We start from the raw sequence: 27,477 nt of genomic DNA on the forward strand, positions 1-27,477 counted from the left end.
TGTTCCTCAGAGATTAGGCAACCTTTAGAATTAATAAATTAAGTATTTCTCGAATGGCATCTATTAATTTACTTATCTCGGTAATGAACAAGCTTCGTGGTTCGATGAAGAATTAACCATCAAGATCAAATAAGGAACCAGGCTATTTAACAGCGCTTATTACATAATGCAATTTGTAACATACAGGAATATTCGAAGACCTATTTTTTAATTTCCCAATTAATTAATTTACCCAATTTTTTATTCATTTTTATTAATTTCCAATCAAATCGACCAATTTACTACTCTGTTTACTACTCTAGAGCCATGCTCTGGAAGAGAACTTCATATCCCATAATTCCTACTTCCGCAGGCGATCAGGGTATTATGTTGACTAGCAAGAAGTACCCTTGTCTTGTCTCTGCTAGTTAGCCAGCTGCAGTGACTCTGACAAGCGACTTGTGGAGCACAGCGGCCAAATGCACACAGCTCCGGAGATGAAAGGTAATCATCTGGAAATCATTTAAGGAGAGCTCTGTGTCAGGGTGAAGGCGGTCAGAGCGAACCCAGCTAGCTTTAGATGCTGTCGATTATCTGCTAAAGTTAGCAACGAAAGTAGCCTTTCAAGTCCTGCATCTGCATGTCAGACGTGTAACCAGACGTGTGAACCCGGAAAAGACATATGATTTATGAAAAGAAGAGGGCGTAAACATGAAGGAGAACGGTTACACTCTCACAGGAGTCTCTCATTTTGTTTTCGGAGTTAGTTTGGCAACAGTCACTGCATGTAGCAACAAGAGGGAGACTCAGCTTTAGCTCTGAAGCTTGTCTGAAAAAAAAAAAAAAGGGTTAAAGTCGGACCATAAAATTTGAATGAGACACGCAGCATAACCAGTTTGATCTTAAATCATAGCCACAAGCATGAAGCTGTTGACCTTTGATCCCATAGCTCCCTGTCTGTCTGTCTGTCCTGTCAGGTGTGTCTCCCTGCCCTAAGTAGCAGTGATGGACGGAGAAGCCCAAAGGGCGACTGTGTCATGGGAGAATGGTACTCTGGCTCCTGTGGACCGCCTTCGCTCAGAGAGGGCGGACAGCCCCACACCAGGTCTGGTGGAGGGAACTGAACCAGGTGAGACTGGTCCACATTCAGCACTTTCTGCAGAGAGTCAGTAAATGTTCAGGCAGATCTACAGTGTAACTTTCCAAAGCTCAAATATGCTGAAATTGTGTTGTATGTGAGCTCCCACTTGCAGGCGCTTTCCACCCTTAGTTGCGGCACCAAGTCAATCCCACAATTAATGGGATTTTTGCCACCATTTGTTCTTTCTCTTATTTCAAAGACTGTAGACCTGCGTGGACGCCTTGGGGCTTGGATAAGTGGATCAATAAACTCTGTGTTTTCATGTAATTTAATGTAACTGTCATGCCATCTTGTGGCCCATCCCTCATGGAATTATCTTACAGAACATCAAACGCGTTTACAGTACACGAGGATAACGTTTACAGTACACCAGTGTCCCTTGTACAAAGAAACGGCCCCCATGTGAGCTGATCATGCATCAGTCTGTGGATAAGACCGTCTGCCATTAATCCTAAGTAATAGCTCTTCTGCAAAGTGTCATTGATACGTAACTGAACCTTCAGTTATTTCCTCATTTTGCAACAGATGCAATGATGCAATGATGGCGCTACGCTGAAAAATGTAGGTTCTATGACTGCTGCTTGAATCAACCATATTAAAAAAAAAAAAAAAAATAGAAAGAGAAAATCTTTGTAGTGGTCAGTGCCTGCAATAATAATGATTTTTAATGGATACATAATTGTACCATGAGCAGAGCATGCTTAAAGCGCGAGAGTAATACTTTTCTGTAACTTCCCTCATGGGTGAAAAGTGATCCGTGAGTAGACATCCTGCTGACCAGTAGTTGCTAGGCAACATTTGGGCACAAACACCAGAATGACCTGTTTTTATCTGGAAATGAAACCGTTTTTAAATTAAAAAGTTCTCCATTTGACATTTTTATAACCATGCAACATCAGGGTTAGGACTCATACTGAGCGCTGCGTGTTTGCATCTGTGACAGCATGAATATCCACATCCTGTTTGTGGAAAGAAGTGTTGAAAATACATTATGATCACAATAATGTGTCTTTTGTAATCTGCATATCACTCAAACAGCGATTTTGTTGTTTTAGGGAAATGGTCTTGTGATGAAATTGGACATTTTTTTTTACTGCAGTTTTGGCTCTATGAGACTAGACTGTAATAATAGTAATAATCTCTTTATCTTAATGTGATTTAAAAAAACTAGTGCATTAGGAGTAAATTGTCATAACAACAATGTAGGAAGGAAACGCTGCCATATTCTTTTGCAAGAACCGTAATAATACAGACATCTCCTGACTGGCATGTGGAGAAGGAATTTTCTGCAGCAGCTCACATCTGTCACATCCAGCTTTAATAAATCCAACTCTGACAGGAGAAATGATGTAACATTGTCAGGATTTGCTCTTTCCAATCTGGAGATAAACAGGACATTTTTGCAGTGTTATCTGGCTGACTCATTATCACAGTTGTCCTATTCTTCTCCTACTTTTCCTTATCTAAATTAAAGATGGAGTAAGCGATTCTGAGAGAAGACTGTGGATATTTGAACTCAATATCAAAACAAATACACCCCTCCCTTCAGTGCTCCTTCAGAAGCTCCGACCCCCCAAAATACATGGGCGCACACTGCAACAGCAACGACGTAAACAACTGGGCTAGCTGGCCAAAAGAGAAATATGGTGGAATCCAGAGCATCATATATTGCGTGGAAGTGGATACTGTTTCTCATAATTGAAGCAGAACAAACCTTATAACATAAAATGTCATCAAACAAAGGACATGCACAAAAACACAGCATCCAAAACACAAAGGAGTAAAAACGAGCAAGAATTAATTGCTTCGGTTGGTTTTAAAAAACTACAGTGAAAGAAGAGAGGGCCGTAGGTTTGTAGCTAAGCTAACAAGCTAAGCTAACAAGCTAAGCTAACTATGCCAGGTAAAGGAAGGTAACTTTACCTGGCATAGCCGAGAGGACGAGACAGTTTCCAGCACACCAGCTGCAGACAGGGATACTCACAGCTCAGCTCAAAGCTGAAGATATATTCGCTGAATTTGACAAAAAGTGTATTAGATTAGAATCGCTGAATGTACCTTTAAATAAGCCGTGACCGGAGGTTGTTCTTTTCCTCTACTGTGGCTTCCCTGAAAAGCGGCAGCTTAGAATAGGACTATGCTTGTTTTTTTTTTTCACTAATAAAATGTTCCTTACCAGACCAAGTCAAAGTGTTATTGCTGCTGATTCTGGACTGGGGTTAACATCAGTCACTGTTCAAAAAAGACATGTTCCTGACTGTGTCACCCACGGTGTGGGAGACAGTCCTGGATGGTTCCAGAAGAAAAGCTCAAGGAAATGGGTGTGTGGTTATCACAGTTGGGATGGGGCGGTTTACCAGATGTGCATTTGTCAAACTAAGCAGTTAGTTTTCAGAACTGAAGTCCTTTCTCTTGTAAAAGCGAAAAAAAATGTTTGAAAATACTTCCAGGAAAGTAAAAAGCTTACATTTGTGTTGCTTGTTGAAGTTTGTGTTCCAATAATGCGAAGAAGACATCGCACATAAAAACAGACTCAAGCAATGCTTTTTACATTTACAAGCTTCCCTGAGATTTTGTTCAGGGCTGTCTCCGACACAGTGGCTTAAACAGTCCTGAACGGGGCAAGGCCAAAAGATGCAAAACAACTAAAAAAAAAGACAGCCTCCAACAGGCCTTATTGTTTTATAGGCTTACTTATTCATTCCTTACACACCCATGCATCATCCAAACATCTTACCATCATTTATCCCTACATCAATGCAGGTGCCGGTCAGAAGAGTGCTATGTTTGTCCATGCACAGTCTTTCGAGGATCTGACTGCGGAGGCTGAGGAAGCGGCTCGGACGGACACTGATCTGGACAAATCGGAAGGGGAGTGTGCAGAGGAGCTCAAGGTGCTGGTGGGGGAGAAAACCATAGAGGAGCAACGCAACAACAACACTTCGTCAGTGTTCAGGTCTAAGGAGGAGGATGTGTCCAGTGAGGCGTGGAGGAGCCACAGAAAACACGTGTTCGTGCTGAGCGAGGCTGGAAAGCCGATCTACACCCGCTACGGCACAGAGGAGGCTCTGTCCAGCACCATGGGAGTGATGATGGCCCTCGTCTCCTTTGTAGAGGCTGAGAAGAACATCATCCGCTCCATCCATGCTGGTCAGAATATACTTTGGCTCTAGTATACAGTATGTTTCATAAGTAAAAATAAATGGGTCAAAAGTGCAGTTAATGAAATCTTTGTTTACATCTTTTGTTTCAGATGGCTGTAAAGTGGTTTTCCTCACCAAGAGCCCTCTGGTCCTGGTGGGCGTGTCTCGGACCTGTCAGTCAGACAAGGAGCTGCTGCGCGAGCTGCAGTACATCTACTACCAGATCGTCAGCCTGCTCACCCTCACTCAGCTCAACCACATCTTCCAGCACAAGCAGAACTACGACCTGCGCCGCCTGCTGGCCGGCTCCGAGTATCTCACCGACAACCTGCTGCATCGGCTGGACCGAGACCCCGGCCTGCTGCTCAGCGCCGTCACCTGCCTGCCGCTGGCCAGCTCCGCCAGGGATGTGGTCTCATCGAGCCTGCAGGCCGCAAAAGCCAAGAACCTGGTGTTCTCCATCCTGCTGGCGGGGGACCGACTGGTTACCCTGGTGAGAAAAAAGGACCAGTTCCTGCACCACATAGACTTGCACCTGGTCTTCAACCTTGTCGGCTCCTCCTCGTCCTTCCGAGAGGGTGAAGGCTGGACGCCTATCTGCCTGCCAAAGTTTAACACTGCGGGATTTTTCCACGCTCACATTTCTTACCTGCAACCTGCATCGGAGCTCTGCCTCATTCTGGTCTCAACAGACAGAGAGGACTTCTTTAACATGTCTGACTGCAAGCAACGGTTCCTGGAGAGGCTGAGTAAGCGCAATGCGTACCAGGCTCTGAAGGAGGCGCTTAAATGTCCTAGTTATTCTGTGGCGCAGGTTGGCATCCCAGAGCTCAGGCACTTCCTGTACAAATCAAAGAGCTCGGGCCTGTACACCAGGTGGGTAGGATGCCTGCAGAAAGATTTTAATAGTTACACTAGTGTTGGAATTTATTTTATTGTGTTTTTGCTTCAAGAAATGAGAGAAGAGAATAATGTAACAAACACTCTAACACTCAAGTCCTTAAAACAGTGAATGTTGAGTGAATGTTTACATTATTTTCTTTAACTTTTGGCTTCTGGCTCATTACAAATCTCTATCAGTGCAAATCCTCAGGTGTTGCACTTGACAAGATACTCATCTTTCTCCTCCTCCAGTCCAGAGTTTCCTGTGGCGTACCAGTCTGATGAAGAGCAGGAAAGGCTGATGGGTTTGTACCAGGACCTCCACAGCTGCTTGCACCATCCAACCAGACCCCTCCGTTCCTTCTACCGCTGTAGTGAAACTGAAAACCTGCTGGCCTGGGTAAGCCTGCCATTGTGAGATGTGATGCCTGTGGTCTTTTAAAGTATTTTACAATTTCTCAATTTTCATAATAGAATCTCCGTTTTTCAAAGTTTATCAAAGCATCTCAACATTGTTTGTATTCATCTCTGAGTTTTGTAAACAATAAAACGGTCATAATCAAAAAATGCAGTCTAAAAGTAACTGCTTCTCATCCAAACAGTGCACAATCGTCAGTTCCTCAATATTATAAAAATAGTGATAGGAAAAAAATGTGCATCTTATGCAGAAGTCAGTATTTGAAATGATGTAGAATAAGAATGATGTTTGGAAACTTGACTTTGAAAGCAGAGTCTGACTTTACAGTACAGTAAATCCTTCATTCATGCAAGGTAAAACAATGATTGTGACTGTACTTTACTGCATAAATACAGAGTCTGTATTTACTCAAGACATTAAACATTAGATATTTCAAGCACTTGTATGTTTAATAATCAAAAATATAGTAAGGTGTGGTAATCATGTAATGCGGGAGAGCATAAAATATGAAACCACAATTTACACTGTTGTAACAGATGCCTAAGTATATTGCAACATTTTGACTATAATCAAAAGAAAGGAACGGCATTTTTGCAAAACACGCTGCAAAGATTCAGTGATCGCTGGTGTAAGCTTAGTGAGGAGCATTGAAACTTCTGTAGTCTGTATCCTGAGGACTAGACGTGACATTTAGTGTTTTGCACCTTGTATGTAAGGACAGCATGTTGTGTTTAAAGGTAAGAATTAAGCAAGCCAGTTTGGCTCTTTGAGTTTTGCACACCAAAACTGAGCCAAATCAATCTCGAAATACTACGTTACCACCTGGAAGGGGCTCATGAGGCGCCTTGTCTTGTTCTGGTTTTCTTTCCTGCAGGTGACAAGTGGCTTCGAGCTCTACCTCTGCTTCAGTCCGCTGGGGACCAAGGCCTTGGCGGTCTCTGCTGTCAACAAACTGCTGAAGTGGATCAGGAAGGAGGAGGATCGCCTCTTCATCCTGAGTCCTCTCACATACTGAGCCCTCGCTGCCAGCCTAACCTGCTGGAACGAAAATTGCACCTTGAACGCCGACTGGCCTGGTGCTAACAACAGCTGTGGATGAAGCAGTGGTCAGTTCAGTGTCCACATACTGTATGATTGTCGAAGCTATACATTTTGTGCTTCTGGGTTCCTCTGATCCAGTAATGAATTAGGTTGTGCAAGGAAGGTAAATTAGAGCTGGCTAGATTATTATTATTATTTTTTTTATATATAAATTTTGATTTGGATAACAACAACAGATGAAAGTAACATCAGCACCATTAATAACAAAACCTTGCGGTGTCTGTATGCTGCTGAAGTTGTTCCATAAATAATTGTTTTATTGTAACAGACCCCTTATGCAACTCAGAATAAGATAAATGTTGTCTTTTTTTTTTTAATGCTATCAACTCTTAAAAAAAAAATCTTTAAAAAAAATCAAGAATAAAATTTGAATTTTAAAAACTGGAATATTTTTCCAAGACCTGCAGTACAATGTATTATTATGACATATTGTCAAAATATAGTTACCAACATCCCTGTTGTGTTTTCGCTTTACATGATGACCAATAACTGTAATAACCATTGTCATTTTACCTCTACGCACTTTCTTTATGCAGAAAGCACTCTAAGAAATGTGTTCATGAGTGTGTAACATGTTTACTGCTGTCAGTTTTTGTGTTCACATGTATTGTTATTGTCAGTGTAATGTAAGTCTCTTACTCCCCCACTGGCCAAATAGCATTTTCCTCAAGTATTGCATTTACCATAATATGGACAAATCAATACCAAGAAACGTGTTGTGTGATTTGTTCTTTTCTGCTTGTGTCTTACCATAAAGGTTCATTGTATTTCACGGACTGTGCTTAAGGAATCTACGATGCCAAATCTGCCTCCAGGAATCATGCCTTAACTAATGGTCATGCTGCAAAGCCAATTTGAGGTTGTAACAGTGCAGATTTACTGCTGCCGCACAGCTTGAAAACGATTTTATATATATATATAATATTAATAAATGATTAGTAATAAAACAGACTCCTAATCAGATTCTTTGTCACGCTTGATTCTAACATTAGACTTAGTAGTTTGTATCTAGTTGTCAAATTAACCAGTTTGAACAACCTTATTATGGTCCCAGTATAATAATTTTACAGTTATTATTGTTTACTTTTACTTTATCTTAGTGTTGTTGTTGCTTTTTTTCCCCCCAGTGTATTTCACGAGTACCATCATATTTCTGGAGACACACCTGTACACACGCTGGTCTGTTGCCTAAACAGTGAACCGCACCACTCGCCCGGCGAAAATAGCGCACGCGGCTTTGATGCTCAAGTGAGGAAGTGTACGGTGAAACGGGCGTCGCACAGCGGGTCACTTTGAATTGGCTGCCAGGACGAAAAGCAACAGGCAGCAGCAGGCTGCAAACAGAAATGAGTTCGTGAAAAGCGCGCCTTCACATGCGGCCGACATCAGCTGAAGTCGACGCGCGCCTCCGCGAAAGGTGCGTAAGCCAGCGCAACGCGAGTCAGTTGGGTTCGTCGCTGGTATCCGTCGGCCCGGCGCGGCGAGGGGAGGAGCGAGCGGGGGCTCCACTGACGCAAGGAAGACCGACTCATACCGGGAGCCGAAGTCAAACCCGAAATCAACACGGTCTCCGCGTCCCGGCGCTCTTTGCGAGGAGAGGCGGGCTCTCCCTTTGAGCAGAAACTCAGCTGCTTCGTGCCATCTTCCAAACTGTCTTGGGGACAGAACGGTCATCCCTGCGCCGTCCCGCAGTCGGAGCGGGACCCGAAGCTGGCCGAAGAGCGCGGGGACTAACCTGGGCAGGTAAGCTTGTCGTAACATCAACAGCTGCACGTGCCAGAGATATTTATCAACAGATAAGGGAAGAACTATACTCCTGACGGTGCGAAGCCTTTCAGCTGGAGCCGAAGAGAATCATACAGTGATACTATAAAAGGAAATTAAAATGTCGTCAAGTGCGCGTAAGTGAGTTCAGCCGAGTGTGTTGCCGTGTACAACTGTTAAAGTCTCATCAATCTCAGTGTTTTTGGTAAGAGTGTTAATTATCAGATAGGCTATGGTGTCGAAACTGCCGTTAATTGTGTGATGTGCGCTGTGTATGTGTGATGATTAATGAGAAGGGTGTGTTGAACACTGATAACATAAGGGTGGGGGATCCATTTTCACTGACTACTACATTTATAATGTGAGAGAGATATTATGAAGTGCTACATTTACATTTACAACTCAATAGACAACTCTGCCTGACTCTAATCACCCGTAAAGCTCACCGAGCAAGGTGCGGTCCCGTCTAACCTTTCAGGTTTTGTGCAGCTGTTGGAGTCAAACAACATCTTACATGTGGATTGGAACGCTTTGGCACGATTCCACCGAGGTTTTAAGCACAACTCCGAGAGTGTGTAGCAGGAGCATGAACGTGAACGCAAGATTAAAGAAAAAAAAAAAATTCCGTCCAAAAAGATAAAGAAGGACAAGAAGCAAGCTCAGACACGGGCTGAAAAGGAAGCTGCTTCTGTGTACCACATGTTTACAAAATTGATTCAGGTCTTGAACCATGTTCAACAACTTGGATTCATCTCAGATTGTTTTTGAAGAATAAAGTCAAATATTGGAATAAAGGTGTTTCAAAATAAAATAAATGCAGACCTAACATCTCTCCACACCGAAGAGCTTGGGATCCATTGCTTGCCTCTCTGAATCAATTCAGTGTGTCCTTGGGGGGCAATAAGTTTCCTCAATTGTGTTTGCACCGCAGCTTGGATCTTTAAATCTCTCTGGATATCTGTGCAGTGATTAATGGCAGAGGGGTGCTCTTCCCTGCTCTGATCAACTGCTGTCAAAGTGCCTGTGAGTTAGGCACTGATCCATTGAAGTTGTGGTATGCTGCAGCCAATACAATGTTTGCATGCCTCTCACTGTGGTCCCACTGGTCATTGTTGTTGTGGGGTAACTTTGCATTGTCTATTTGAAAAATGAGACGCCAAGATAAAAATACGAAAGCCGGGAAAGGGAAGATAAATGTGTGTGAACATAACACGCTGATTGTGAATCGGAATTTTATATAATGTCGCTGGTTTGATACTGTCCTGACAACAGAACCAAGGAGGTAGGTGTTTTAGTATAACTGCACCTTTAAGTCCCCCGTGAGGGAATACACTCAGTAAAAACCTGCATGCTGACCGGCGTGTAAATAGCGCAATAGCACAATGAATGGAAACTCAATTTCAACCATTTGCTTTATTAACCATGAACATGAACAAAGTCAATCAGTGCCATTACTATGTGCACCCATGTCCTCTAACCTTAACCTCAGTTTCACATGGAGCCGCAAATGTTAAAATGTAACACAACATCTATAAATTATTGATGTAAAGACACCAGACTCTCGACTTCAAACTTTTCCATATGAGTGCTTAAAGCAATGATAATTTCTGTTTTCTTAAAAGAGATTTGGTCAAAAAGAACTTCCTCTGCTGTTAAATAAAATAGTCAGAGTTGATGAGATTCTCTGGCACGAGCAGATGAGCAGTTTCTTCTTCACCTGGGCCCTAAGAAGGCACATGTCGTTTTATGACCATCAGTCCATGCACATCTTTCCCCCTGAAAGGCACGTAGTGGTTGTGACAGGAATGCAAAGTAGAGGGGCCTGGGGTTTTTGAATACAGCCTTACTGTTATGTGTCTAGTTAATGATCCACCAAACAAACGTCCGTTGGGGATGAAGACAAGGCTCGGAGTTTGAAACATGGTTCCATTTTGCTGGTTATTGTTGAGGGATCAATCTGGATGAGCTATGGAAAATGCTCAATTTTACTTGATAAATTTGTTGCACCGAAGTTGAACCAAAGACGTAACTTGGTTTGTTACCAGCATTTCTCTTGCATAAAAGAACATGAATCATATTTGGAGAAAAGAAAATGGGATAGCAGATTAACAAGAATAAACTTGACCAGACAGATATGAATGACCTGTGCTGCAACTTGCAATCAAAGTAGTCTTATCCACTGTTTACATCTGTGGTGCACTACCAACACAGATCTCTCTTTGATTATATAGACCCCTCCTCTCAGTGATTGTGGAGAGTCAGAGGAGGCCTTTATCTTTATGACCACATGTACTTTTATCATCATCTGGCTCAACCAAGATGATGATGTTTGTCACCTTAGTTCTATTAGGATTCAATATAGAGCATAATTAAGCAGATTGATACTGATTTTTAAGTTTCTTCATGATGCTACGTAAGACTGTGCATTATTTGCACAAAATCTTTTTGGCAAAATCTTTTGTCGGGGCCCTACTGACCCCCACTGTACATGGAAGTTTCATTATTTCCCCAGTCACCTAGAAATCAACCACTACTCCAGAACCAAAATGATTAGTTGATTAATCAATTAACATAAAATTAATTGGCAACAATTTTGATAATTGATTAATTGTTTGAATAATTTTTTAAGCAAAAATGCCAAAAAATTCACTGGTACCAGCTTATTGAATGTATTATGTTTTGCTAGTTTCCCAGTTTTCTATGATAGTAAACTCAACATCTTTGTATTTTTGACTGTTGGTCAAAAAGACAATTTAAATATGTTCACCTGGGCTTCTGGGAATAATGATGGGCCTTTTTATAAACTGAAAAATCAGTCAGTTATGTAAGAAAATTATTGTCAGATGCATTGATAATGAAAATAATTGTACACTTACAGTTTTCCTGTGTTGGAATAGTGTTAATGACAGAAAAATGGAAGCTGTTTGAAAACACAACTTTACAACAAACTACCAGAATATAAAGTAAAAGAGGAAAGGTCTTAAAACTAAACGGGACAGGGCCCATCTACAAGATAAGGCTACAAGATGGAGGATCTGTCATAGCTAATATTCTTCTTCAGTGGTGAAAATTTCTAACAAATTTGTGAATAATAATATTTTTTAGAAATTTTTGGGCCCCCAGGAGTCTGCCCAGTCTGGGGCCTGTGGGCAGTTGTCCGCTTCACTCAGTTGTTAATTCAGCCTTGCCTTGCTTTTTCTCAGTGGATGGAGTTTGATTCAAAAATAATGTTTTAACAAAAAGACCATGAGATGTGGTTGAATGAAAAGCTCCAAAAAAACTAGCATGTGAAACTTTAGTTGAAGGAATAGTTTGACATTTTGGGATATGTGCTTTTTAGCATTCTTCCTTCTTTCTCCAAAGGTAAAAAAAAAAAAAAGGGTTACCAGCATCTCTAATACTCCAAAATAGTATGTTACAGTTTGTGCTCTTTAGATATTTAGAGGTGCCGGTTAATTGTGGCGGTTAGTTTCGACAAATTAAACAAGCTGTGTTCCGTCCAGGCTTTATGCTAAGCTATGCTAACGGTCTACTAGCTCCAGCTTCATAATAACCAAACAGATATGAGAGTGGTATTCATCTTCCCATCTAAATCTCAGTAAGAAAGAAAAGAAGTGTCTTTTCCAAAATGTTGAACATTTTCTTTAAGATTTTTTTTCAAAACTGCTTTCAAGTTCCAAAATGAATTTTCACACTGTGGCTTCAGTCACATTTATGTTGAAGATGATAATTTCTTAATGACTGAATGACTTACCCTATTCTGTCATTTCCTCTAATCCAGGTATCATTGGCTGGTGCTTAAGATGCTTTGGTCCCAACATCAGACCTGGAGGTAACCCCACGTTGTCTGTTCTGTTGCCCGTCGTGCACCTCGGAGTGGAAATGGTCCACTGGACCACACAGTGGGGGACATGTGTCTGGATCCAGACTCTGCTGGCCTTTGCCTTGGCCAACTGTCGCTCACTGGCCCCAAGTCCTGTCAACTACTCTGTGGTTTACACCATGCCCTTCTTCCAGGCCCGGGGTCCCATCCAGAACATTGTCAACAACTCGTTTTACCAGGAGGTGTATGTAGCCTCTCAGAATGTGATCGAAGCTGTGAACAGAAGCTTGGAGAAGGTGTGGGAGCTCCGCACTGGGCCGGTGGGAAGCCCAGAGTGTCAGATATGTAATTTGTGTGACATTGACAAAGACCCCAACTTCCTGGAAGATACAAACAATCAGATCTTGTTGCTGGATACTCTCTTTATGTATTTATATTCATGTGGAAGTTCTCAGTATGGTGTGTGCTATTTCCACCAACTGAACTCGAATGGAGAGCCGCCTTCTCTTTCTAAGTGTTTGTTCAGAAAGGATTCCAACTCTGCTGCCTACTGTCCTGACTGTGTGGCAAGCCCTCTTGGAACCAAAGTCACCATGGTTGAAGAGGGTCAAACTGTCTACTTCTTTGTTGCCACCACTGTAAATGAGAGTGTGACCCAGCGTTACGGCAGGAAGTCTATATCAGTTCGTCGACCACTGGCCACTGAAGATGGTTTCTACAGTGATGTACGTGGCTTAACTGTCCTTCCTGGCCTGCGGAGGACGTACCATATTGAATATGTCTACAGCTTTTTCACTCAGGAGTTTGTCTACTTCCTCTCAGTGCAGAGAGAGAGCCCCGATCAGGACTCATCTCCGTTTCAGACCCGTCTGGGTCGCCTCCCACGGAATGAATGGGAGATGAAGAGGTATCGTGAGGTTATCCTGGAGTGTCGGTTTGAACCAAAACGCCGGAGGAGGAATGTAGCCAGTGAACCCTATAAGGATGTGGTGTACAACGTGGTCCAGGCAGCCCATTTTGGCAAGGCAGGCAGGGAGCTTGCAGAGGAGTTAGGGGCAGAGGAGGAGGATGACATCCTCTACGGGGTTTTTGCGGTTACTGATGACAACGGCGTCACAGAGCATGACTCGGCCCTGTGCGCCTTCCCAATGGACAATGTGAACAAAGCAATCGTTGATGGGGTGGATGACTGCTGTGAGTCTGGACCAGAGCAGCTCTCTAGAGGACTCTGCCATTTCCAGCCCTGTGAGAGCTGTCCACACGAGGTGAGCTCATCAGTTCACTGACACAGAGCAAAAGTCAAAGTACGTAAAGTGAGTATTCCCAGCATAACTTACTAATTGTCAGAATGTAAACTCACTTAAAATAGAAAACACCAAAGGTAATTTCCTTCACCCAGTCATGTATATAACTATTGGCTGACTCAGGGTGCAGTTATATTGATAGGGGTGTTAAAAATATTACCATGTGCCAGTCTGTACCTGAACAGGGGAAGGCCAGAGGTAAGTAAATAAGTATGTACAGTTCTTCCCTGGAGGAATGGTGTTGTTCCAAAATGATAATGACAAATTGTATACCTTAGGCATGTGTTTTATTTTTGGAGAAGTATCCATTTATGAAATCGTGTAAACCCCTAAACAGAGCAACACTCTGCTCACAATACTGGCAGGATCACTATTATTGTGCGGTAGAAAGAGCCAAACATGACTAAAGCAATGAAACCAAAAACAAAATGTAAAAAGGTTTTATCATAGCACAGAGATAGCTCCAGATGCATGATGTTTGTGTGACTCACTGCTTTCTCAGATAAATCTGTCTGTGGATTATTGTGTAAGATGAAAGGTTAGAGTGAAACCACCATCATCAGAAATATGAATTAAACTTTAAGGATTTTGAAGGAAATTTCTGTTTGGATCGAAAAATAATTATGGAAAAGTCAGCTTTTGCACTTGTCCTTATTCAGAAAAACTGGACAGGTGCCAAGGGGAAGTCAGGGCAGCTGCCGTTATGACTTGTTTTCTGCATCAGTTGAATGAATTTCTTGGGTCAGAGAGGAAGAGGATATTTTAAATAACTCAAGAGTTCATCCCACACCAGTCAAACAAAGTTGGCCTCATTTCTTCCTTGTGTGAGTGTACTCAGTATGCTTTTAATGCCATAGTATACATCTGGATTTAAGTTTTTATATGTGCTTTCTTGTGTTAATTTTATGGGGAAAACTGCTATGTATTTCCCTAACCCATACATATTTCTCATAATATTCTTTTTGTTATGGTGAGTTAGCCACCTTTCGGCTGCTTGAGTGAGAGTTGGGCAGTAGGAGGCCTGCAGTAAGACCTCCTATTCCCTATTTACTAACTGTAAATCAGATTCCAGGTTGAGAACGTGCACATCATCTGGAAAGTATGACCCCATAATTTCCCAGAATTGAGAAGCTGGTGTTGAAGTTGCAGCTATGATTTCATAGTTTGGTTTTGTGTCTTTAGACTTTTGATAAGAAAACAGATGCTGTGACTAAGACACAATACGGCGAGGTCAGGTAAGAACAATAAAAACTAAGTGATGAACACCATTTTTATTTCAGCAGTTACATTCGCAGTTGATGAAGATTTGGGGCTAGTTGAAATAAGCTAAGCATTTTTTATAAAGTTTGGCAGAACACTATCTGTTTTAGGGGCTGTTTCCTCTATTTTCCTTCAGAGTAGTTCTTTCTACTTGGACTAGGGACCTCTGTTTCCGAGGCATTTGCTGTTTTGTTGCTTTTGGCTGCAGGTCTAAGTGTTGAGTAACCTGTTAGTGGAATTGTCCAACAATCTGAAGTCCTGGTTCTTCCATTCCTCAGCAGATCAAAACGCCTGTACTGCCAATAACTTCGTCTCTGCCTGATAAATACTAATATTTTGAATACGGAATCAAATTATTTAGACATTGGAGGTTCATTGGATTGGATTTTCTGACAAGTAACTGAGTATAAAGTGTTGTTTCTTTGGTTTTAAATCTTGGCTTTATGGATAAAAGCCGGTGTTTACATGAAGACTGTCTTAAATCAAACAGTGATCTACCCTGCTCTGTGTCTATAGTTACAAGGCAATCATCTGCCAAGGGCTTCTTAAATTATGAAATGATCTTATTATCATAACAGATTAACTTTGTGCTTCTGATTTGCCACTGAGTTTGTTCCTCGTGGTTATCCTGGTGACCAGTGCAGCTCCTAACATGTCCTGTCTGTAACTATTACTGTGTTATCTGGAATTAGTTGAGCAATAGTTTGAGATGCCTTATAAATGAGATTGGATGCTGGAATTTTGACATGACTTTCAGCTGCACATGGAGTTTGCTCAGTTGTCCTGAAGGTGGATCTGCCAACAAGTGAACTCAGTAGCTGTTAGGATTTCATCCATAGCACTTCTATGATGTCTGTGTTGACAAGTAAGTTATGTGAAGCATGGAAGTTCATTCTTGACCTTATTTGACAAAACCCTTACTAGCTCTTTCCTAAAGATCCATCTTCATTACAACAAGGCGAACTTCATCCGCTTCTGAAGACTGTGTAATATAGTTGAAAGCTTTGGAAAAACCTAATAAATGGATTTTAGATGGGATTGTTTTGTCTACTACTTGAGACCTTGAGTTCGGATTTCAAAGGTCAAGAATAAACTTAGATGCATGATATAAATTATGTTTATTTTTTTTTTACCTTGCACATTACAGAATTTTCGATACGCTGAAACAACAGCATTACAGGAAATCATACTCCTCAGTCTTCTGTCTGCTTTACTGTATCTGAAGGCCTAGCCACCTCTTGTAGACATTACTGTCAACCTAGTTAAAAGAAGTATAATAATACTAGTTTAAACAATGTTGATTATCTTTTCTGCCTCAACTTTCTTCTCCTCATTATTTAATTTCCTTGTCCTTTTGCTGCCTGTGGCCTTGGTACCAGAGCATGGAGAACAACGCCACATGCAGAGACCATCCTACCATGGTGTCAAAGCCCTACTACAGAGTGGACCTCTTCAACAGGCAGATGACTAATGTCCTGCTCACGTCTCTGCTGGTCACAACCATAGAGAACAAGACTGTAGCCCATATTGGCACTTCGACTGGACGCCTGCTACAGGTATACAGCAAGATTTAAAAAATGTATGAGTTCTATTTTTGGTATCAGTCTTCACTTTACAATTGTGTATGATCCGCTACTAATAATAATCAGTTGTGTCTGTGTTGGCAGCTTGTGTTGACAAGATCCAGTCCTATTATTTTTGCCAATTACTCTTTGGAGGAGAACCAGAGAGTCTCGTCCATTGCTGCTGTTTACTCATCAGAGTATCTTCTTTTCGTGGTTGGAGACAAGGTACGGCAGCAATCCCAAGAGATCAAAGACATGCAGGTCAGGTTACATTACAGTGACAAATGAGTTGGCAGTGTGACCGATTGCCCCTCTATGACCCTGTGATGCTCTAGAGAGGGTGCTTTCCTGCCTACATTCTGGGATCTGGTGAGACCCCCATGACCCTGAGAATGAATAAGTGGCAAAAGAAAATCGATAAACTTCATGCTACTCGTAGTTTGGGGCAGAGTGGATAAGAGAGGCTGGCACTTGATCAGTAATAACATGGATCTCACGGTACTCCTGTGGGATGTAAGGACCAATAACGTTCTGTGATAGAGATTTTGACACAACAGGAAAATGAAGCTCTTCTGAAAACTCCAGGGCACAGCGATTTTATCATCTTTTCAGGATTCTGGTTAAGCAAGGCTACAGTCAAAGCATTCCCTCCCAGAAAATGGAACACCTTTTCTTAAAATCCTTCAAAGCTGTGCAGATAAACAGTGGTTAATAAAAAATAGGTTGAAAGATGTCTGGTTAATGCGTAATCAAGCAGGCATCAGTATAATATCTCATAATGCTGTGGTGTCTGGATTAAAGCGATAAAACATAGTTTAATTTGAAATTAAATAGTTTTACTATTCATCTGTTAGTAATCACATAAGTTTATTAGACCTCAGTTCAACACCAGGAGCTATCCATGGCAGTTGTTAGACAGCCTGATGCTGAATGAGGCCCAATATCAGTTTACGTGTTTCCGTCTGCATTGAAAGAATCAATTATTAAGTAGCAAATTCAGGCTTTACAACAGGATTTAAAAGAGCTGCATATTTCTTTTCTTGCATCTAAATTTCTGAAAATTTTAAATTTTATTTATTGGCTCACATGCCACTATGTGAGAATCCCTTTGTACAATTTACATTATCACCTTACAGTTGTTTTGAATGTTATCATGTGTATGATTACCAGCAATGACAAATGCGACAGGGATGGGAAGGCAAGAAGTAAATTGCGAATGGGCAAGACTCCAGTATCACCATCTATCATATATAAATAGCCACATTAATATGAAATAGCAGAGCAGCTGGTGATCTTTCTTGAATATGTGACCTTAAAAATGGTTATCTCTGTTCCAGATGATTCAGGTGCCCCAGAGAGGGCCGGGCTGTCAACACTTCCTGACTTGCGCCATGTGTCTGACAGCCCCTAAGTTTATGGGCTGTGGTTGGTGCTCTGGAGTGTGCTCCTGGGAGAGTGAGTGTCACAGTTCCTGGAGGAATGAATCCTGCCCACCTGGGATCACTGGGGTGAGGTTTGTTCTGTAATCCAGGATACAAACATCTCTTTGTGCAACTTATAGAAAAATTTCATTTCAAGCTGGTACTATACACCGATCAGCCACAAACTGGTAGCTGGTTTTAATGTTGTGGCTGATCGGTTTATATTCTGCTTTATTGACGCAGTTCTTTCCACGGACTGCTCCTCCTGATGGTCAAACAGAGGTAACGGTGTGTGGATGGGAGTTCCAATCGCCCGTAAGACCTGCCATCACCTCTAGAACCCACCAGGTCCGACTGGGACAGACCGCCTGTACTGTGCTTCCGGTCAAAAGCAACAACACACAGTGAGTTACCATCCAGGACTTGCTCTGTTTCCAAGTTAAGTCTGTTCATACGATAGTCATTTTTTGGAAAATCCACCCTTAGGATTTTCTTTTGCTTGAAAAAGAAAATTAAAGGCCTGTATTTTCTTTTCCAGAAGCCCTCCGCGAAAGTGAGAAAAACAGAGCATGTCTTTTCTGCACTGTGATCTGGTCTATTGAGGCTGTTGTTTGTGGAGAAATTGGTATCTTAAACTCCTTCACAACATCTGACAGTTGATATTTAGTTCAAAGTAATGAATCTAGACTTTAATGGACCGACCAAAACGTGGTGTGTGCCCTATGATACTTTATTACAGATGGTGTCAAAATATCTCAATGCTAACAGCATGTAGTTAACATTTTCCAGGCTACGTAACTAACGTGTAAACAAGACTAAAAATCTACAGCCATGCTAGCGGCTCTGTGTGGCTTTGCTTAGGTACAGCAGTGTTTTGAGCTAAATGCTTATGTCAGCATGCTAATACTCTCATAATGACCATGACAATGACAATGCTAACATGCTCATGTTTAGCAGTTAATTTGGTTTATTTCACGGGTCCTGTACTTTACCAGCTATTACCAGCTATAGGCGCTAAGTCGGCAACACTGCCGTTAAACACCACCCTGATGACGCAACAGAAACTGTTTTCACCAATTCGTTTTGGAAGAGCAACGACCAACAGAGAAACTCAAACACTTGCATGCAATTCAACCAATATGCAGCTTAAAATTATCTATAAAGTACTGCAGTTCAAAGTCATGAAGAATCAAAATTAAAATTTTTTGTTAGTCTTTCTAGGAAACTCAACAATTATTTTTAACTTAACTATTAAGTCATAACCTAGTTTTTTTTTTCATGAAAACTTGAATATAATGATATTATAGTACTTAATACCTGTAGTGAGCAATACGTTCTCTATTTCCCTTATAAGTGGTACCAAATTGTGTAGACCTTTCATGGAAATATCCTAGTAATTTACATACCATTCCAGCTAATTTTTAGGGATGCTATGAGGAATGTTTCCGAGAAATTAACTGAAAATACAGGAACCATAAAATAAAGTGTTCATTTGTACCATTTTTCAATTTTACATATATGTTTACAAGATCTTAGTTTAGCGTATAAGCATAATAATTAGCAATGAACACAAAAGTACAGCTGAGACTGATGTTACCATCATTATTTTCAGACAAAGTCAAATTATGTGGCTATCCTTGCTAAAAAGTGCCAAGACATGTAAGAGCAGACTTTTTTCTTCTATTCTATAGTGACAACCTCATTCATAAGCAGTGGATTGATTTAACTTGATAGCTGCATTTTAGCGGCAAAAGTAACCAAATGCTATTTTTGTGTCTCCCACCGTTGTTTAAAGTCCACCAATTTTAATCCACCGTGAAATTTAATTGCACTGGTGTTGCGGTAACTGTATTTGCCATAGACATGCTGACACCAGTGTTTTTTTGCGCTGCTCTTTAGCCTGGTGTGTAAGATTCGCTCTGGGGCCACTGAGCTGTCCAAACCAGTCAACATTACAGTGGAAGTGCATGAGGGCAAGGTGGAGGGACGCTACTCTATTGACGGGAAGGCAGAAATGCCAGGGTTCACATTTGTGGTAATCTTAGCTATTTTATATCATGATCATTACAACATCACAAGCTGAAAGTATTGTTCATTTCATCCACTGAGTGTCAAAACCACTTTTTCCTCAAACTTTTTTTTTAATCAAAATACTCTGATTAACTGTCGCTCCAGATTCCCAACATCACAGATATCCAGCCCAACTTTGGACCTCGTGTTGGGGGCACACTCATCACAGTGACTGGACCTCACTTGGATGCTGGGAAGACCAGGAAAGTCACTCTCAATGACGTGCTCTGTCCCATAAAGAGGTCTGGATATACATTTCCTCATCTTTTTTCATAAAACTTACCCTAAAATTCTTTTTAAGCAAACTGTTTGCATACAGCCTTGTGTACTTCCCCTACTCTGTAGAGATTAGGAAGATGAGTTGCTGCTTAGAACATTTTTATTGCCATGACCTATTAAGCAAACATGTTCCAATTTACGTGTAGAATAATTATGGTTTGGGAAAATACCGGTCTTTGCATCCAAAGATTGACCCAGATCTGAATTTTTTCCTTCTGTAAATGTTATCTTACTGAACATGCAAAATATACTTAAAGGCATGAAGCTTTTTGATCTACTACAGTTTATCTGTTATGGCATGTAATTGACATACCTCTGTCTCTCTCCAGAGTCACAAAGCCTAAAGGCAATGTGTCTTCCATCATCTGTCTGTCCCAGCCCATCTCAGAGGTGAGGGATGTTCCTCTGAGTGTTTTCATTGACAAGTCTCCTGTCCTCACCACAAAGGTGTTTTACTACAAAGAAAAGCCAAAGATTACAGCTGTCCTGCCTGACTGTAGCTTTGACAGGTAGGCCAGCGAGACCTCCAGCACAAACAGCTTGTGTGTTGTCCTCTCTTTTATTCTACAGTGACATTGGTGATTAATTTAGTTTGATTTTGATCTGGAATTCAATGCATTTTATCAAGACAAAGGAACTATATTTGGATAAATACTGTATTTACATTACACATTCTCATTTTTTCCTAACATGTGACATACTCAGTTGTTGGAGGAAATTATTTCCTTTGCCCATGATGAATGATGATGAATATGTAACCGTCTCTGACATTTGTCTCAACTGTAGGGGGTCAAAGATTGTAATTGAAGGGGAGAACCTGGATTCTGTTTATCGCACCATCATCCGCTTTAAACCCAATGAGAGCCACCTAAAACCTGTGACAAGGGTACATTGTTCATTGTAATTTACAAAAGAAAAATAATTTTTTAATCAGTGTAGAGTTTTAGAATTACCCGACTGTTTGGTTTCAGGAGTGCATTGGCAAATCGTTGCCCACAAGGATGGAGTGTATCACTCCTATGTTCCACAGGGATGAGACAGAGGAGGGAGTGCTCTCGTTTGACATGGACGGAGCGTTGGGACTTTGGAACAAAGAGTTCTCCTACCACCCCTACGGCGAGCCCATACCTTTTGAAACAGAAGGACACGTGCTGAGTTTGTACTCTGGGTTTGATGAAGTGTCACTACATGTAAGAGATAGCTCTGAGAGTATTTGCATTTGAATTCATGACAAAATACGTGTGAATTTGTAATATTTATTACAGATTTTTAAATAACTGATTTTATATCTCATGTCTTGATTTGACCTCTCTGTCCACAGCACCAAAAGCTGAACCTGGTGAGCTCCTGTATGACCATCACAATGACAGTGGCAGGCGTTGATTGTGATGCTAAAGTCCTGGATAATGAGATCACCTGCAGGATCCCTAAAAACATGACCATCCCCAGTGAGGGAATTCCAGTGAAGGTTAGTCAGGCTGGTGGTCTAGATGAAGATTAACTGACTGACTTATCTGGATGCAACATCTAACAGGTGGCCCCAGTCATGCATGTCATATGGTCCCCCTGCTTGGCCAGTGATCACTACCTGTACATTTTGCAACTAAATTGTCAAGCAGCCATGAGATAGGATGGTCAAATCATAGTCAAAACAAATAAATATAATAATGGTAAATAATTTTTTGAATTTGAATTTTTTGGCAGTTAGCCATCTGCTTTCACAAACAGACGTCAGAGTTCTAAAGTGGTCGATGTGTGACAGAAAACACAGCCAGTCAGAATTAAACAGCTTGAAATTTACAAGTTCATGCTTTCCCAGATGGCCAGTTACAAGAAAAAGTCTCATATTGCATAATGATGGTATTCACAGTTTATGATGGACTCTGTTCTCCAGATCTCCATCAATGGGCAGGTCCATAATGTTGGCACAGTGGTGAGAGTGAGTAACCACTACATGGTGGGGATTGTTTTGGGGATCCTGGCGGCTCTGGTGGCTGGAGCTGTGCTGGCCTTTGTTGTTATGAAACACTTGAGGAAGAAGAAGAAAGGTGGGCTCCTTTCTTTTATGTGGAAATTGATGAGACCTGTTTGTACATCTGGTACCGGCTGTGGATGGGAATTTGGGATGAATTACACAAATCTTTCAACTAGAACATCCCTAGTGTTGCGTACCATGTACGTGTGTTCTTCCTCTAGGGTTGATGATTATAAGTGTTGTGAAATGTTTTTCAGCCGCCATGGTAGAGACCCGTTTGGCCCACAGTGCTAACCACTCTCGAACAAATAATGTGGAGCTGTCACCTGCTGGGGACTACAGGGGAGGTGACTGTCTAGCTAAGCACCTATCATACTACACTGTTGGGCTATTCTGTATAGCTAATTTGCTTCTGAATCACATTCCTTTGTAATTGTCATTGATAAAACCCTCTCCCTGGACTTTTACGAGTAGTATCCCTGAGTCCTCCCACCCCCTTGGTGGGCCCGGTGGTGTTCCCCAGCCACGCCTATGCTGCAGGCAGCATAGATCCGACCCTCACTCCGCTCATGCCTCCGGAAAAAATCTCCATCTCCAGTTTCAGGCCAGAGCTGCTGGAGGAGGTGAAGGATGTTCTTATTCCTGCTGAGATGCTTATTGTGCAGCACCATCGGATCATAGGCAAGGGTAAGAAATTTGTCTGTCTTTGTCTGCAATGAAAAGCTTGCTATGGAGCCTTGTGAAAGCTATATCATATTTTGGAGGGGCATCAGTAGTCCTCTGTCTTTCGTTCTTTGTTGTTTTTCCTGCAGGTCATTTTGGCACTGTCTATCATGGCTACTTCACAGACCACAACAACAGAGAAATCCACTGTGCTGTCAAGTCTTTGAACAGTGAGTGATAACGGCTTCTTTAGAGTCGATTTATATGGCTTAGGAATGCACCAGAAAGTCTCTTTACTTCCTCTGTAGTTGAAGAAATTGCCACAGGATCTAAGATATTTTTTGAGTTCCTTTAAAAGAAGCTTTTCAAAATTTTGTTTTCAGTTTCTCTCTTCCTTTAGATCTGAGTCCATAATGTTTCTGTGGGTGTGTGTGTCATCAGGAATAACAGATGTTGAGGAGGTGGAGCAGTTTCTGAAGGAAGGTATCATAATGAAGGGTTTCCACCACAGCAATGTCCTTTCTCTGCTGGGCATCCTCCTGCCGCACGAAGGGCTCCCTCTAGTGGTGTTGCCGTACATGAAACACGGGGACCTGCGGCACTTCATACGCTGCGAGAAGAGGGTTAAAGCAGTGAAAATTGATCATATGTTTTATGTACAACCATCTGTTTACTACCTAGCAAACTATGTAACATTTACAACTGTTTTAATTCAGTGTTTTTGGTCTGTATTTGTGGGATTTGTTTAGAACCCCACTGTAAAGGATCTGATTGGCTTCGGGCTTCAGGTTGCCAAAGGGATGGAGTATTTGGCTCAGAAGAAGTTTGTGCACAGAGATCTTGCAGCACGCAACTGCATGTGAGTCACTGAGATATACAGAGAACTTATTCAGTGTCATTAGGCCTAAAGTGCTCTTTGTTTTAGTGTTGGGTGATGTTTCATGGTACAAAATATTTTGGGTTGGTTGAATCACAGTACTTATGTTTTGCAACAAAGATATCCACTTACTTTTTCCATCTTTAGGCTGGACGAGTCATATACAGTGAAGGTGGCAGACTTTGGCATGGCCAGAGATGTTTTTGATAAGGAATACTACAGTGTTCAGGACCACAGGAAGGCTAAGCTGCCTGTCAAGTGGATGGCTATTGAGAGTCTGCAGACCCAGAAATTCACCTCCAAGTCAGATGTGGTGAGCAAATAAAGATTTTTTTTTGTTAGTTCTAAAGAACATACAGAATGGATGGGAATCAATATTAAATGCATGGGACATTTGTTTTGTAGGTAAGATTGTGAAAATTCGTATTATCTGTAAAGGGACTAAGTATTTGTCAATTTCCCAAAAGTTCAGCAATGTTTGAGGTGTTAAAGTACGTGTTGCCTTTTAACATCAATTCATTACCATTTTAATATATAGCATTACTCAAATAAAAAAGAAAAAATAACTTTTTGGTTCAACTGAACAGTAGACTTATGTAATGCCAAGAGGTTCCGAATAGACATGAATTTATAATAAGGGGTCATAAGCCAAAAAGTGACAGAAATAAAGCTCCACTTGTTTGCCTCTTGATTTTATTTTGCACTAAATTTTCTATCTTGGTTTAAAGGTACAATACAGGAAACATTATTGTTTCACAAATTTGTTCCAGTTTCACCATCCCAACGGCACATTTTCAACTCAACGTTAGCCAGCCTCATTAGGGGCCCTATTGTGTGTGTACAAAGCTGTACTATTTTTCTCGCTCCTTTTGCAGGGTGATACTAAGCAGGGTGAAGTTTTTCCATATAACACCTTTAAACTCACATATAGCATTTTAAAACTTTTGTTTAAATATGAGCAAGATCCTAACACAGGGACACACCAGTCAACAGCTACTGAATGGTAGTTCAGGCCTGCACCTGTGTGCTGGTACTTGCTGGATAAGTTTCGCCTCTCATCCTTTTCAGTGGTCCTTTGGTGTGCTGATGTGGGAGATGCTGACCAGAGGAGCGAGCCCCTACCCAGAGGTCGACCCTTATGACATAACACATTACTTACTTAAGGGCAGGAGGCTTCCCCAGCCGCAGTACTGCCCTGACCCTCTGTAAGTAGCAGGAATATTGGTCACCTTTTTGATCAGTCTGAAGAATAACTGTATTTAAAATTTAATGGTGTTGTTTAGTTTGGATAAAGCAACTGTATAACTTCCCAGAATTAAGGGCTGCATCATTACCACACTACACTAGATAACACTGACACAGATTTATAAGGCAGAAGAAAAAAAGTACTGGCACAAAGTCCAAGAAGTAAAAACAAGATGTTCGAATGGTCACTCAGTAGTGTGAAAACCGTAAATTGTCCACTAGTTGGTATTCCAACATGGTTAAGCAATGCTGTTTGGGAGTTAATGTGTATGTCTGCCAAACACATCGAAGATTACTTCTCTCATTCACACAAGCACACACACAGACACACACACACACACACACACACACACACACACACACACACACACACACACACACACACACACGCTGGTGTGACTGCACAAGGAAAGGCTGACATGTTTTTGCTGTTTTAATGATAAATCCCTTTTGCTCAATAACTTAAAGAGTGATGGAGAATAAATCAACCATTCATACACCTTGTCCACTGAGGCCTTGTCTCACATCCCATCCAACGTAGGTTAAGGGCTCATGGAAGTGTCAAAAAGGGGCCCACGTAGAACAATTAAAGGAGTTAGACGAATAGTTTGACATTTCTGGAAATCAGCTCATTCAATTTATTGCCAAGCGTTAGGTGATTGAGCCAGTAGCCAGTTAGCTTAGCTCACCATAAAGGCTGTAAATGTGGGGAAACTGCTAGCCTGGCATAGGACACAAAATCTGCCCACCAGCACCTCTAAATCTCACTAAATAACAGGTTATATCTTGTTTGTTTAATCTGTACCAAAAGTAGTGTAAAAAAGAAAATTCACTTTTTAATGCAGGTTATGTGCCCGACTTTTAGTATCTTAGGAAACCAGTAGCCTTCAGACAGATCAAAAACACCCCGAGTGGCGAGCTCCAGCTTAAAATGGCTGAAACAGGACACAAAGTATTTTGTTTATAAAGTAAATGAAGTCAGGAATCTCATCATTTTAACACAGTAACTAATTATGAAAGTCGTTATAGAATGTTATAATTTGGCATGAAGAGTTAAAAAAATGTGTGCTAGCCTGTAATATAGTGACAAAGTTGGCCATTTGCTCTTCACTCAGACTGTCCATGTTCTCCAGGTATAGCATAATGCTCCAGTGCTGGGACCCTGAGCCAGAGCTGAGGCCAGGCTTCGCTACGTTAGTGTCGGCCGTCTCCAACATTTTGTCGGGCCTGGAGGGAGAACACTACATCAGTCTGAATGTCACCTACGTCAACCTGGACCAGCCGCGGCCCTACCCAGCCCTCACAGAGTCTGCTGATGAATATGACTCCACAGATGTTGAAGACTCAGCCTCAGTCTCCTCCTGATCCACTCCTCCTCCCCCTCACTCGACTTTAAACCAGTACTGGTGCTAACAGCAAGAGCACAAAAAAACCTCTGCTAGGTCACAGCGTTGTGTTTTACCACAAAGCATGTGAAACAGAGATACTGCCTACTGTATGTGCGTATGAAAGTGGTAGTAAGATGGTTTCAGCTGACTTAGCACACACTTAGGCAGCCATATTGGAGGTTCGTTACTCTGTCAACAATTAACTGTAAACAGCACTTGGCCATGAAAACTAAAAGTATTTAACAGACATTTAGTTTTTGTGTTATTTTTCAATGGTAACAGATAATATCATCATACATGTAATCACTTTTGTAGCACTAGCTTGTTAGCTAGTCAAACAAAACAAGTCTTGTTAACACTTGTTACCCATTAGAAGCTAATTAGCATTACACTAAATCAGTTCAGTTAGCCTGCAGGTTAGCTATCTAGCTGACAATGGTAAATAAAACAGAGTCAGTTCAGATCAAGCAAAGTACGGGTTTTCAAACACTTAAGTATTGTGCAAATAAAGGCACTGACCAAGGCTAAGTAGTGAAACGAATTGTACTCATTGCAGAACTGACCTGTTCCTACACTACAGGAGTCTTTTTCAGATGTTGTTGTTTTTTTTCTCACCCAGCTAGCATTAATGTAGATATTATGAATGTAGAGTCAGATCTTCCATGTCCATGGCTAAAAGTGTTGGTTACATTATTGAGGAGAGGAGTCTCAAAAAGCAGAGCTATGATGAAGTAAAATCTGTGAAATTCAGTGGCACATTAGCTTTTTTTTTAACCACCTACAACACAGTGTACTGTGCCCCATATTTGCTTAATTCTTTTGCAGTATAGTGATTGTTCTGTATATTGTATCATACTTCTGTAAGGCAAAGTTTCGAACTCAAGGTCCTGAAACAAATCTGAAATCACTCTGTTGCGTGTGTTTCTGACACAATGTCTTTGCGATAGTGTAATAAATTAAAATATTTATTTGTTTATAGATTTGTTCTCATGCTATGGACTTTGAGTAAATATGAGAAGTTGTGCAAAGTCCGCCATTTGCCGTCAATTTATGTTGCATGGTCAAACTTTTTTTTTTTTGTAGCTGCTGTGCAAAGTAACGGAGCTCACTCATCTTTGTTGAGGTTCTCCACTAGAGGGCAGCGTTTGTTAAAAGTTCTCTGCATTGCCACTGATCTGC

General features: G+C 41.3%; 2 protein-coding genes across 3 annotated transcripts; both read left to right on the forward strand.

Moving 5' to 3' along the window:
- The first annotated feature begins 329 nt into the window (after positions 1-329).
- mon1a (MON1 secretory trafficking family member A) lies at positions 330-7,584 on the forward strand. Of its 2 annotated transcripts, XR_005706338.1 has the most exons (7): positions 330-483; positions 957-1,108; positions 3,884-4,270; positions 4,374-5,139; positions 5,398-5,545; positions 6,438-6,669; positions 7,422-7,583. XR_005706338.1 is itself a non-coding variant. In XM_040116483.1 (6 exons), the coding sequence occupies exons 2-6, from the start codon at positions 985-987 to the stop codon at positions 6,576-6,578; spliced, it is 1,566 nt and encodes a 521-aa protein (XP_039972417.1). In that variant the 5' UTR covers positions 330-483; positions 957-984; the 3' UTR covers positions 6,579-7,584. The 2 variants fall into 2 exon arrangements, 1 of the variants encoding a protein (XP_039972417.1); XM_040116483.1 differs by having other exon boundaries at positions 6,438-7,584.
- A 717-nt stretch (positions 7,585-8,301) lies between these two features.
- Positions 8,302-27,264, forward strand: mst1rb (macrophage stimulating 1 receptor b). Its single transcript, XM_040116141.1, has 21 exons — positions 8,302-8,407; positions 12,210-13,516; positions 16,195-16,371; positions 16,483-16,605; positions 17,718-17,888; positions 18,045-18,205; positions 19,701-19,836; positions 19,977-20,113; positions 20,480-20,659; positions 20,937-21,036; positions 21,122-21,340; positions 21,472-21,618; positions 22,045-22,198; positions 22,383-22,472; positions 22,600-22,812; positions 22,938-23,018; positions 23,230-23,411; positions 23,538-23,647; positions 23,813-23,978; positions 24,734-24,870; positions 26,044-27,264. The coding sequence occupies exons 2-21, from the start codon at positions 12,311-12,313 to the stop codon at positions 26,273-26,275; spliced, it is 4,122 nt and encodes a 1,373-aa protein (XP_039972075.1). The 5' UTR covers positions 8,302-8,407; positions 12,210-12,310; the 3' UTR covers positions 26,276-27,264.
- Positions 27,265-27,477: the final 213 nt, after the last annotated feature.

This window comes from Xiphias gladius, chromosome 21, assembly GCF_016859285.1.
Source record: "Xiphias gladius isolate SHS-SW01 ecotype Sanya breed wild chromosome 21, ASM1685928v1, whole genome shotgun sequence".
Classification (NCBI taxonomy): domain Eukaryota; kingdom Metazoa; phylum Chordata; class Actinopteri; order Istiophoriformes; family Xiphiidae; genus Xiphias; species Xiphias gladius.

Excerpts from the sequence above, each read along its gene's own strand:
- mon1a (XM_040116483.1), top strand. The coding sequence starts at position 985 with ATGGACGGAGAAGCCCAAAGGGCGACTGTGTCATGGGAGAATGGTACT. Across the intron at positions 1,109-3,883 it reads GGTGGAGGGAACTGAACCAG|GTGCCGGTCAGAAGAGTGCT; the intron begins GTGAGACTGGTC and ends ACATCAATGCAG. Across the intron at positions 5,546-6,437 it reads CTGAAAACCTGCTGGCCTGG|GTGACAAGTGGCTTCGAGCT; the intron begins GTAAGCCTGCCA and ends TCTTTCCTGCAG.
- mst1rb (XM_040116141.1), top strand. The coding sequence starts at position 12,311 with ATGGTCCACTGGACCACACAGTGGGGGACATGTGTCTGGATCCAGACT. Across the intron at positions 16,372-16,482 it reads CGACTGGACGCCTGCTACAG|CTTGTGTTGACAAGATCCAG; the intron begins GTATACAGCAAG and ends CTGTGTTGGCAG. Across the intron at positions 17,889-18,044 it reads GCCCACCTGGGATCACTGGG|TTCTTTCCACGGACTGCTCC; the intron begins GTGAGGTTTGTT and ends TTATTGACGCAG.